This window comes from Rhagoletis pomonella, unplaced genomic scaffold (genome assembly GCF_013731165.1).
Source record: "Rhagoletis pomonella isolate Grant_MI unplaced genomic scaffold, Rhpom_1.0 Rhpom_scaffold_00014, whole genome shotgun sequence".
NCBI lineage: Eukaryota > Metazoa > Arthropoda > Insecta > Diptera > Tephritidae > Rhagoletis > Rhagoletis pomonella.
The window spans coordinates 1,952,926-1,966,993 of NW_023458568.1; the positions used below are offsets into that span (position 1 = coordinate 1,952,926).

Consider the following 14,068-nt stretch of genomic DNA (forward strand, 5'->3'; position numbering starts at 1 on the left):
AAACAAACACGAAGTCGTTTTGTCTCGCGTTTTAAAACTAACAGAAGTATAAGTTGGGTTATTAAAAAATTGCAAAATTTTCGTATTACCTACTTACCTACTATAAAAAATTTACAGAGTTTTATATTCTACTACGATTTACTCTGATTTACTCCGATTTAAGCGCGCCGGAGTTCTAACTCTACTGAGCGGTGCTTTCAACGCACACAGTCTGACTCATTTAATTGTTTTAATATGGGTATTCATCAAATCTTATAAATGCATTGTAAACCGTATAAACTTATAATTGTGTAAACCTTATAAATGAACTGTCAAAATTTGTATGGAAACTCGTTTACACATTTCTGATAAATTTCTGCAGCGATTTCACTGAATAAACTTGATAAACTGAAGCCAATGCAACTCTCTCGCAACTCTAGCTATGTTTTCTTGGGCAATAATCGGGATCCGCATAAAAATTTTGCACGCAAATACAACAACAACGATATGATCCTGATAGAGATCTGGTTCAATTATTATCCGTTCTGTTTGTTTTGTTTCACTGATAATTTGGCCGCACAGTTTGGTAGCAGTGACAAATGAATTCATACACAAACAGATATTCTGTCATTGTTTCTTTAAAATTGCTTCAAATAAATCGCCTTTATGTTATATGTGCATTTATTTAAATAGATATTACCTCGTAAATATTATTTTTTTCCCATTAAAGAGTTAGTTTCTATCATTTCTTTATCCTCGTGCTAGTAATATAAAGTTAGTGATACTGAGCTCGATAACCAAAGAAAACACGACTATTGTCGCAAGTGTAAACGAAAAGAGAGTGTGGGTCGTTCATGTAACAGAGTGCGTAAACGTATAAGATTATCTGCTTGATAAAGTTATCGGTTTAGATGAATACCACTAATGTGTTAGTATGCCGACCACCGATGTAAAGTATCCCAATCGACACAAAAAGTAAGGTTCGATTTGGCGAAGAATTTGTGAAAGTAAAGGTTCCCTAAATAGTTCGATGGCTCCATAATTTTTCATTAAATGGAAGTCTTTCAGAACGACTTAGTTTAGCAAAATGTGTAGCTGCTAATAATATTAGTAAAGAGGCGGCAAATGGATTATTAGTTTGTCATAAATTATTCAGTACATTAATTTCATATAAAATAAAAACTGCCTCTACTATATGGGAAGACCAAAATAACAATGGGACAAGGAAAAACATACGTTTGAAAAACTATACAAAGTGATCCGCTAACGAGACGTTTACAAACCTTTGAGAACGGTACTTTGCCTGCCACAAACAGAGCCACGCGTTGTGGAAAAAAGTTCGGTTAGCTATTATCGTTTTCATTAGTTTCATCCGCACAGCGTCCGCAAAACATCTGCTTACGATATTGTTTGCGGATATTTGGTCGGCTGGAATAGAATGGCAAAACGACATGCTCAGTTAATTGTTTTTTATTCGTAATCTTGGCACACGCTTGCCACACTTTTTGTATGAACTTTACAAAAAAATGACCAAAGCCAAAATTAGCGCATTTTTAATACACTTTGCTTTTCGATTTTTATTTGCATGCGTTTTCTACAAACCAAACACAAAATGTATGACCCAGAATGAGAATTACAATTTGAGTTAATAAGTGATGATAAATGAATATATGTACATGAGTTAAAATTGCTCTAGGATTTGTATAAAAAGAACACATATTACACGCTTTATTTCCGAATAATATATGTGACCTGGTCTACGAAAAGGGAGCTTACGTGCGAAAACTAGATTTCTGTGAAAAAGCTGTTAAAAGTAAGCAACTCGTTTCGTCAGTTTCTCATTATCTCGTTAATTGTTCTCCGCGCCGGACGTCCAGTAAGTGTTGTTGTTGGTCCAGTAAGTGTTGTTGTTGGTCCAGTAAGTGTTGCTGTTGGTCGGAATATTATTATAGTTCATCGTGTAAGTTGCTAGTGTGGAACATTTAAAAATGTAACACTGAAGAAGTGACGTTTACTGTTTCTGTTGATTATCGTCTTCGCATTTCGCATGAAATGAAACATGAGTGTTGATGAGGAGTTCAGTGCCGTATACGGACAATATTTCCATGAAAAGGATGATGAAAACGATGATGAAAACTATGAAGAGAGCGATGATGATGAAGACGAAGTATGTGTGTCTCAGGCAGAAGATGATACCGAACAAAATTTTGTTAAGATGGACCTGTATGTTGTTGATGTAAAGGAGGAGGAGCTGGTAACAAAATTTCTGTCAAAAGATTGTTGTAATAATGAATGCCATACACTGATACCACGGGAAATGATCGAGAGTACGCGGAACAATTGTTTAGAGATGTCGAAAAATGAACTTGATTTAGTGATACTAAGTCACATCGAAGCTGGAATTATGAGTAACGAAAAGCTAGAAAGTGTATACGCAAAGCTTGCTGGGCGGAAGAAATATGGACAGAGACAGGATACAGAAGTTATGAGGCATAGAATTCAATTTACCTTCTACAGAGTACCTGTTTGTCGTTCGTTTTTCCTTTTTGTACATGCCTGTACGACGAAGCGTTACGAAAATTTAGTACGTCATTTTCACGCACAGGGTGTAACAGTGCGCCAACACGGACTGGCAAATAAACCGAGTACACATCCAAAGTCATTTAAACCGGCTGACATCGAAAAAGCTGTTAAATTCATCGAGTCTATAGCCGATTTAATGGCTCTTCCACTGCCCGGACGACTCCCAAAATTTAAGGATTTTCGGATAATGAAACTGCCATCCAGCGAGACGAAGTCCTCAATTTATCGAAAATACATTTCTTCACTCAGTGATGACGAATTGAAGATGATTAATTGCAGTTTTCGATGGATATGGTCCAAATACATACCCCATGTTACAGCTATGAAACCAGCGGATGATCTCTGCGATGTCTGCCGTGGTAAGTAGCTCATTATTTTCTCATTTTATAGTTGTATCAAACGTTGAGATTAAATTCAGTATTTTTTCTTTTAATAGGAAACACAATATCGATTGCGCAAGCCAAAGGTGTTACTGACATTGAACGCGCACAGAAGCTTAATCAATTTCTTGATCACCTCCACCGAGCCCGAAATCAACGAGAATATTATCAAAGTTGGTGTAGAAATACTGACCCTACAGCAGTCGTTCTGTCATTTGATTTTGCCCAAACCGTTCACTACCCTGTCAGTCCACAACAACCTGGTACAGCATACTTCAAAGCAACCAAGAAGTGCGGAGTCTTCGGAATTACAGACGAAAAACAAAAAGTTCAGGTTAGAATTTCAAACTGAATCATAGGAACTCAAATTGCTCGCCTTTACAGGATCTTACTTATATTTTTTTTTTTTAGAGTACAATTACATGATAGACGAAAAAGATGACGTTGGTAAAGGACCTAACTGTGTTGTGAGCATCCTGCATTATCACCTGCAAACCTACTATAAAGACATTGAAACACTCGTTCTTTTCTGTGACAATTGTGTTGGGCAGAATAAGAATAACACTGTACTCAGAGCTGGGTAAATGCAATTATATTACAATTACAATTACATTCCTCAGTAATTGTAATTAGGATTCAATTCCTTTAGTTCACTGCAAAGGAATCGATTACTTTTTCAATTCCTTGAAGTAATTTCAAATGGAATTGTTTTTTTCTTTAATTCCATTACAAGGAATTTCATATTGTAATTGGAATAAATTACGTGCTAGTAATGTAATTTCTTTTATTTCCTTTGAAAGGAATTGAAAATGTAATTTTTTTTTCCAATTCCTTTGAAAGGAATTGAAAATGTAATTGATTTTTTTTCCAATTCCATTCCTCAAAGTAATTTAAAAAGTAATCGAAAAATTTATAAAAAAAATTTTTTTACTGTTGAATTGCAATAGCTTAGTTAAATTTCCTGCTAGTATTTCATACAAAAAATTATTGCACTTTCACTTAACCCTTGCAAACTTGTTTATTTATCCATCCATTTTCATCGGTAGTAGTGTTTTAACCCGCAAAACAAGCAGAGTTTGGCTAGTCTATACTAATATATATTTTGAAAGGCGTTTTTTTCTGTTCGCAAAGCTTGAGAAAGGCCGTACCGATTTTTTTGAAATTTCGGAATCTACTGCAGACTTTCCAAGGATGGTTATAGCTAAAAAAAGTTTCGATATAGAAAGGGGGCGTGGCACTTCCCATACAAACCGAATTTTTCAAACTGCATATATTTGTGGTAGAGGACTAGAACTGGGTATGGTGATATCTATATACATATATAAGACCAATTCCATACTCATGGAGAAAAATTTGCATGGTTGGAGAATGGCGTGTGGCACCTCCCATATAAACCGAACTTTTCATATTGCATATTTCTGGAAGTGTTCATGGTAGACTGTAAGCCTTTTTAAAACTCTTTAGTTTGACACCCACATGCCAACATTGCATTTACTTTATCAATTTAACTGAGTTACAATTTCCAAATAGGTGGCAGCCCCCTCAAAAATATTTCCAACAGTTATCTTTCTCAAACCTTTTTAATTTAATACCCATATTGTAATATTTTATTTATTTTATCAATGTAATTTAGTTAAATTTTCAAACAGATGGCAACCCTCCTCAAACACATTTTCGGCAGTAAGCCTTCTTAAAACTCTTTAGTTTGACACCCACATGGCAATATTTCATTTTTTTTTGAACAATTTGACTGAGTTTAAATTTTCAAATAGGAGGACACCCTCGTCAAAAATACTTCCAGCAGTTATCTTTCTTAAACCTCTTTAACTTAATACCCATATTGTAATAATTCATTGATTTTAAATTGCGATGCGATATCATTGGTTCTGGTATTATACCGAATAATAAAAAAAATATTATTCAAATCGGTTCAGCCGTTCTCGGGTTTTGATGACCGTGGCATACGAACACAACATTTTTATATATATATAGATAGAAATTCCACATTGTATATTCGTGAATGAACTTTCAGTTTCTCGATTACTTTTACAATTCCTTTGAGTAATTGGAAAAACTAAAGTACTCTTGCAATTCCAGGTAATGGAATTGAAAAAAAATCAATTACATTTTCAATTCCTTTCAAAGGAATTGGAAAAAAAAATTACATTACTAGCACGTAATTTATTCCAATTACAATATGAAATTCCTTGTAATGGAATTAAAGAAAAACCCAATTACATTTGAAATTACTTCAAGGAATTGAAAAAGTAATCGATTCCTTTGCTGTGGACTGAAGGAATTGATTCCTAATTACAATTCCTTGTAATCTGTAATTGGGAGTAATTTAATTCCTAAAGGAATCATTACGACCCAGCTCTGACTGTACTATCATATCTGCAATGGTGTTTGGCTCGGGGTCTTAACAAAACTATTTTATTCAATTTTCTACTTACCGGGCACACTAAGTTCGCGCCTGATCGTTACTTCGGTATTTTCAAAAGTAAGTATGCCGTCAGTAACATCGACACGTATGCAGATTTACTGCAGTGTGTCGAGGCATCATCACCTGGGGGTTATAATATAGCTGTATCGGCTGAAAAAGTCGTCTGGTATGAATGGGACAGCTATTTTAAACCACTGTACAAGTCACTTGTTGGAATAACGCAATTCCATCATTTCATAATCTCTACAGATTGTGTAAAAACAAAGAAATTCGCAGACAGTGGAGAAGTGCAGTCCTTTAAGCTTCTGTTAAAACCTATCGATCCTGAAATGCCGAAAGTTATACAACCAGCCGGTTTATGTTTGGAACGTCAGTGGTACATCTATCACAATCTTCGCAGCTTAGTTTCGGATATATCTAAAGTAGATATTGTTGCTCCATTGCCGAAAGATTTGCCATCGAAGAAACGTAAGGCAAAAACTAGTGAAGATGTTCTCAAACCAGACGAGGAACCAGGTCCATCTTCCTCATGATCAACACGTAAAAAGATCTCAAGGAAAACGACAACAAAGAAAAATACATAAACTACTCAGCATTATTATTTTTGGGCCATAATACGTTTTTCTAGTGTATAATCATGTCTTTATAGCTTATAATTCAATGTATTTTGTTCATTACCAATAAATTATATTTTGTCGTATTTTTACTCTTCTTTCTCTACATTTTTAGTACACTTCTAAGCAAGTTAGGATTTTCTGCTTTTCACCACGTGAAAAAGCATCTCATCTTCCATCCGAATCAACCAAAAAGTGAAAATTGATTTTTTGACACCTAAGCCCCCTTTCCGTAGACCAGGTCACATATATATATATAAATATGTAAGAAATTTTAATGCTGGTTTATACCCAAATATAATGGATAATATTTATGAGGTAATCTCTTTTTTATAATTATACTAGCAGACCCGGCGAACTTCGTCCCGCCCAAAATAAATTTTTTGTACACGGTCGAAAATTTGGGTTTAATTTTTAAACCGCGCTGGGACTACTGCCTTTTTAATCTTTTATAGTCTACTTTTTAAACCAGCCAATAGTTTTAAGCAATTTTTAATATATTGTGGTTTAAATTTTAGTCCAAAAAGTTCGTGGTTTAAAAATCAAACCAAAATGTTTTAATTCTAGTTTCTAGGTTTCATATATAAAAAATTTGGTTTAAAATCTAAACCGAAAAAGAAAATGTTTGCACACAGCGAAATGTGGTGTTGATTCAAACTCAACATAGCACATTTACATGCGTGGCCCATATAAACCCAAGTTTAACAATTTGTAGAAAACTTAAAAAAAGTGCAACGAATTTTCACCTAAGTTTCAAACTTTTTTCTCGGAAGTGTTAGAATTTTTCGAGTACACAGTTTTTTAGCCACTGCAATTTTAGTCTGATAATGTGCAAATTTCAAGTGGCTACGAATTACCGTTAATTTTTTAGATTTTTTTTTGTCGCATTGGCTTCCATATAATGAATAAACTCAATTTATTTGTATATGGATGAAAACCGCAACACCTTTGGAGAAAAAAATTCTAAAAAATCAACGGTAACTTTCGGTCACTTGAAACTTGCACATTATCAGACTAAAATTGATTGGGCTATAAAATTGTGTATTCAGAAAAATTCAAACACTTCTGAGAAAAAAGTTTGAAATTTCGGTGAAAATTTGTTGCACTTTTTTGAAGTTTTCTACAAATTGTTAAACTTGGGTTTATATGGGGTTTGTTAGAGAAAGAACTGTATTTTAATTGAAAATTCTCAAAAATAAATAAATAAACATAGATAAGTTGCACACAATATCACTTTGAAATGGCGTGCTATAGATATGACCGATACTGTATATTGTTACGATTATCCTCGAAACCTTGAGGGATTTCCCAAATATCCTCCGGCTCGTATCGCCGGATTGTTAAATAAATGCTCACGATGACCAAATTGTAGTACAATTAACTTGTAACATTGTAACAATTAACAAACAATTTACAATACTTGCTAATACCGTAAAAACATTTAACAATACTCGTTAAAGCAATTACAACGCTTTACAAAACTTGTCAACACAATTAAACTTATAGCTTGCTTATTCGCAACTCACTTTACTTGTAGCTTGCTGACTTGTAACTTTCCAACTCCGCTGTGACGTGGCTCTTATATACCTCCTTGCGCTCGCACTCATGGCAACTCTCGAACGTTCTGAAGTTCATCGCTCATTCTCTTTCTCTCGCTGTTCGCAGTGTTCATCCAACATGACGTTTCTCTTTGTGGAACAGTCTACGTCATTCCTCGAACATTCTGCCTATTTCTCGTTGTTCGCTTTGTGTTGCCGCAGTATTCGCCACAATATATTAAGATACCCTACTATAAGCACCTACCATAGATACGTTTGCGTACCAAATTTTAATTTCATTTGACTTATGGTTTTGAAATTATAGCTGATAAAATTTTCCACGCCTATGGGTTGTGCCACGCCCCCTTTTACAAACCCATTTATATATAAGCACCTACCATTGATATATCTGCATACTAAATTTCAAGTTCGTGGGACTTATAGTTCCGAAGTTATAGCTGATAAAAAATTCCATGCCTATTGGATGTGCCATGCACTCTTTTCCAAACTCATTTATATATACCCTAATATAAGTACCTACCAGTAAAATGGCTGCGTACGAAATTTCAAGTTCAAGCGACTTATAGCTCCGGAGTTATAGCTGATAAAACATTCCAAGTCCATGGGACGTGCCGCTCCCCCTTTTACAAACTCACTTATATATAGCCTACTATAAGCACCTACTATAGATAGGTCTGCGTACCAAATTTCAATTTCACGTGACATATGATTCCGAATTTTCCACGCCTATGGGATGTTCCACTCAGTTATATATGCCTTACTTAAAGCGCCTACCGTAGATATGCCTGCACACCAAATTTCAAGTTCTTGGGACTTATGGTTCCCAAGTTATAGTTGATAAAAGGGTCCACGCCTATGGGATGTGCCACGCCCCTTTTTACAAACTCATGTATATATAGCCTACTGTAAGCACCTACCGCAGATATGTCTGCCTACCTAATTTCAATTTCATGTGACTGATGGTTGTGAAATTATAGCTGATAAAAATTTCCTCGCCTATGGGATAGCCCATGCCCCCTTTTACAAACCCCTTGATATATACTTCACTGTAAGCACCTACCATAGTTATGTCTGCATACCAAATTTCAAGTTCATGTGGCTTATAGTTCCGGAGTTATAGCTGATAAAATAACCCTATGGGATGTGCCACGTCCACTTTTACAACCTCATTCATATATATCCTACTATAAGCATCTACCATATGTATGACTGAATAACAAATTTCAAGTTCATATGACTTATAGCTTCGGATTTATAGCTGATAAAATATTCCACGCGTATTGGATGTGCCACGCCCACTTCTACAAACTCATTTATTTATACCATACTATAAGCACCTACCATATATATGACTGTATACCAAATTTCAAGTTCACGTGACTTATGGTTCCGAAGTTATGATGGATAAAAAATTTCACGCCTATGGGAGGTGCCACGCCCCCTGTCGAATCCCAATTTTTTTACCCTATTATAGGCCCAGGTGTCATGGCAATACTCTTTCAAAATTTTGTTCGTTTCTGTCGTCCGTTTAGGCTGCAACCTGGCACATACATACATACTTCCACAAATTTATAGTAGATATATCCTTCTCTTAGCGTAAAATAATTGTTGGGGATGTCTCGGCCACAGGGCCACCTATCGTGTAAGTTTCAAGTCCAAATATTTCTTTTACATTGGCTAAATTGTTTCCTAAATATGAGCCAAATCGGCAAGTAAATGCAATTTTTAGGAATATTCTGACCCCAGCGCCACCTAACGAGCAAATTTTTGGTAGAAATATTTATTTTCATGGTACTGATATATGTTCCAAATATGAGCCAAATCGGTCCAGCCGTTTAGTAGTTTAGTGACATTTAATGTACAGAAAACTCTATGAAATTGTGAAATCGTGACGTCTCAGAATTCTTCATTTTTCGGCAACAACAACAAAAAATTTCAATTTTTTTTTAAATCGAAAAACCTTCCACACAGAAGGTCCAAAACAGTGCTTTTTACAGAACTGAAATCGGTTCAGCAGTTTGGTCAGGCATCGCGGTCATACGAAAAACATTTCATTTTTATATATATAGATACCTATTTATGTGAAAGCACATTTTTATGAAAATAATAAAACCTAAACATTGAAAGATTTCATACCAATAAAATGGTACCCAAGTATTAAACAAATGAATTATACCAGTCAAAATTTTTAAAATTTTTACAAGCATAAAATTTTTTATATGTAAAATTTCTCCTAAACTAATAGTTATTAGTTACTAAAAAGTTATAACATCCATTGCTTCACTATACGTATAAGCAAAGAGGCCCAAAAGCCCACGCACGAAAAATATCGACTATTACTGCATTTATAAAATATGGCAACCGTGAGCGTGACGCACTAACACCATGAAAAAATGGGACTGCCTTCGTGTGCCCAGCATTAGTGTTGCCAGTTGAGCTATTTTGTAGCTATTTTTTTTATCATTTTGATGAATATCAAACAGTACAAAAAAAAAAATCGTATAAATGGTACCAATCAATATATCGTCGCCTGGGTAAAAGATTGTCGTAAGCGCAATTTTGACGATGTTTAGTTCTAGATGCAGTTATATATTTTGAAATAAGGTCTTTCGATGGGTGTTATCAGTTTTTAGATATCTCCTTTAGTTTCCGAGATATTGACTACAATTTTTTCGATAATTTAGTAAAAATTTAGCTAGTGATGCAATTAAACTAATCAATATCTTAAAAATGGCATTCTCCATTTTTGGATATCTCCTTTAATTTCCGAGATATTGAGTAAAAAGTGTCGTTAATTTAGTAGAAATTTTGATCACATTTTGTCGTATTTTATACAAAGTGGCTGCCAAATTATGGACAAATGACGCTTACGACAAAGTTTTACTAAAGAAAATCCTTCATAAACTGAAAACTTATTAACAGTAAACATTAAAAATTGCTTCAAAAAACTATTTAAAAATTTCAGTACAATGTAGAATAACAAATGAAAGAGAAAATTCTGTGGATTTAATTAATTAATTAATTAATCCCAACGGTTTTAACCCTCCATTCCCGCCCAACCGACACGAGGGGCGCAGTCCGCATGACGTACGGAACCTTTTTTTTTTTGGTGCCGACTCGTGAAACTCGAGTTTGTTAAGTGTCGAAATCTAAAACTATTCAGCTACAGAATCAAATTCATCTGCTGATTGGATATGCTAAAGATAGTATTTCAATTATTGAGAGTGGAAATGATAGTTTTTCTCTATAGCGAAATTCTAGTCCGATATGTCAAACGTGCTGGAATGAGAGTTAAAATCTTGACATAAGCAACGGAATGATTCGTTTAGTTCAAAATGAGTTTTGCATGGCTTCAAAAATAGAGGTCGAAAGTGCCTAGACACTCGAGAGGCAACATTAAAATTTACCTCAGCCAGAAGGGCCGGGCTATTAATCAAGCCTGTCATTAATTTTACGATAAATATTATACCTAGCATTTCTCTACGACTTGCGAGTTTAGGCAAATTTATGAGCTTTAGACGACTTGTGTAAGGGAGGAGATTGTAGTCTGAATCCCAGTTAAAATCACGCAATGCAAAAAGCAAGAATTGTTTTTGAATTGATTCAATCCTATCTGAATGCACTTGGTAGCGGGGATTCCAAACAATACATCGGTATTCTAGTATAGGTCTAACTAAAGTGGTAGAAAGAGCTTTTGTAACATAAGGATCTTTGAGCTCTTTTGACCATCGATTTATAAATGCAAAAACGCCTTTGGCTTTATTGACTGTAATATTAATATGAAGGTTGAAATTGAGTTTGGAATCCATTGTGATACCAGATCGAAAAATTGGATACCTGCTCCAGATTATAATTTGAAATTAAATAAGCAGCTGGTTGAACTGCCCTTCGAGAGAAACACATAACTTTAAATTGTTTAAGGTTAAGTGGCATATAATTTGCGTTACACCAACTAACCACTTTGCACAGATCTGCTTGTAACAAACACCTTTCTTCGTTAGAGGACAATGTGTTAAAAAGGTTCACATCATCGGCATACATTAAAATTTTAGAATATTTTATTGTAGAAGAAATATCTTTAATGAATATCAGGAACAGAATCGGTTCCCTGAGGAACTCCTGAAGAAACTTTAATGACGTTGGAAGAACAATTTTTAAAAATAACTCTTTGTGTTCTATCAGAGAGGTAAGAAGAGATCCATTGAAGAAGACTGGGCTGAAAGCCGATTAAGTCGAGTTTACAGATGAGTAACGAATGACATACTTTGTCAAAAGCTTTACTGAAATCGGTGTATATTACGTCGGTATGAGCATTTTCTCTTAAACCGTTTGAGACATAAGTTGTAAACTCCAATAAATTAGTGAGAACAGATTTTCCTTTAGAAAACCCGTGTTGAGATTGTGAAATTGAAGAAGATATAGAATATGTCAGCGGATTAACAATAACACAGGCCGACAAAATAAGACAGATCTCCTTACCCAGAAACCAGACTATACTTTCCCGAAGGTTTTCGGTGCGCTGAATTGAAATCTGGCCACAGAATTTCTCTATCACATCAGGATTTTGAGATATTCTAACCTATAAGTGCAAAAAATGCCGTTTTTGCCCATTTTTGAAGTCCTGTATGCAAGCCAGAATAATTTTTTTGAAAAAATACAAAAAAGGTGTTAAAGTACAAGTCTTTCTCTTTGAAATGGCGTTGAGTTTGCTTAAATATCTGTTTGCTTCGCTGAGATATTACAATTTTAAGTTTACGGATTTTCCAATTTTTCTATATCATGAAAATCATGTACATAAGTAACATAGCGGCCATGTGTACTATCCGCAGCACTTAAAACTTAAACTTATAATTGTAATATCTCAGCGAAGCAAAAAGATATTTGAGCAAACTCAACGCCATTTCAAACTTTAACATCTTTTTTGTATTTTTTTGAGAAAAATTACTCTGGTTTGCATACACAACTTCAAAAATGGACAAAAACGGCATTTTTTGCACTTATAGGTTAGAATATCTCAAAATCCTTATAAGATAGAGCAATTATGTGGCCAGATTTGAATTCAGCGCACCGAAAACCTTCGGGAAAGTATAGTCTGGTTTCTGGGTAAAAATTTTGTCGGCCTGTGTAATTGCTTCGAATAATTTGGGGAAAGCGGAGAGCTTCGCTATGCCACGATAGTTTTCTATAGAAGACCTGCTGCCGTTTTTGTGAAGTGGTAATATGAAAGATTCTTTCCAAGCTGACCGAAAAACGCCATGTTTTAGTGACAAGTTGAATAGAGTTGTTAAAGGCTCACAGATGTTCTCAGCGCAGTTTTTAAGGAAACAGGTGGGAATATGATCAGGTCCAGGCCTAAATGACGCTTTTAAGGTTTTTAAATAGTGTAAAACTTCATCGGAAGAAATTACTGGAATAAAAGCTGAGTTAATCGTACAAAGTTCATACGGATAGTCTCCACTCGTAGAGGAGTCTACCGATTAATTGGACCTAAAGAACTGAGTAAACATGTTGGCAATGAGTTGGCTGTCGCTAGACACAGTATTGCGATAGTGCATAGCCGACGGAAATCCATGTGCCTTACGCTTTGAATTTACGAAACCATAAAGTGATTTAGGAGTGTTAATTAAATTCTTTTCAATTTTACACAAATATGACTTATACTATTTCTTATTTAATGCAAAGTAGCTATGCCGCAAAACCGAGTACTTTATGTAATCACTGTGGTAGCCCGTTCTTTTATACAGTTTAAAAGAATGTGACTTTTTATTTTTCAATTTTTTAAGCTCTTTAGTGAACCATAATTGTGTTGTTCTTCATGAACAATATTACGTTTTGGTACATACTTTCGAAACAAATTGAAAACAGTATCATTAAAGTGTTCAACGCTACGCTCGACGTCATCTCTATATATATTGGCCAACATAACTTTGAAAGTTCTTTGTTAATTTTTCTGAAATTAGCTTTCGCAAAAACATATCTAGTACTTGAACTATACAACTTATTATTATGTATTTCATTTATGATTTCGTAGCTTAACTCAAGAGCGGGATGGTATGCATCCATGGGCGTCGCTACGTGGGAGCAGGGGGCTCTCGATTGTTTAATAAATTTTACTATAGTAGGAGCTTGCAAAATTCGGAAAATCTCTTCCCGTATATACATTGTAAATAATAATGCTGAATATGTTGCATGTGTTCCTTTTGTTGACATGCATAAATTTGGTGCATGATTTGATTTGAATTTATTCGGCAATGTCTCCATATATCACTTTCAAACATGTATAAGCGACATGATATAAACTGGCACTTGCATGATGTGTTACATGTCGCTATGTTTTGTAGTTCAGGCCTTTAGGATCTATATATAATTGCTCAGTCATACGACTTAGGTAGGCCGATCTGTAGCAGCCACGGAGTTTAGCTATATATCAAACTAAAGTGCAAGCTGCAGTTGCAGTTGACCGTGTTTGTCAAAAAAGTAAAAAGCGGCAGAAAAGTCGATAGTGAGTAA

At 34.8% G+C, this 14,068-nt stretch overlaps 1 protein-coding gene across 1 annotated transcript; it reads left to right on the plus strand.

Moving 5' to 3' along the window:
• Window positions 1-2,190: 2,190 nt before the first annotated feature.
• Window positions 2,191-3,526, plus strand: LOC118749109. Its single transcript, XM_036483881.1, has 3 exons — window positions 2,191-2,921; window positions 2,999-3,276; window positions 3,356-3,526. The coding sequence occupies exons 1-3, from the start codon at window positions 2,195-2,197 to the stop codon at window positions 3,524-3,526; spliced, it is 1,176 nt and encodes a 391-aa protein (XP_036339774.1). The 5' UTR covers window positions 2,191-2,194.
• Window positions 3,527-14,068: the final 10,542 nt, after the last annotated feature.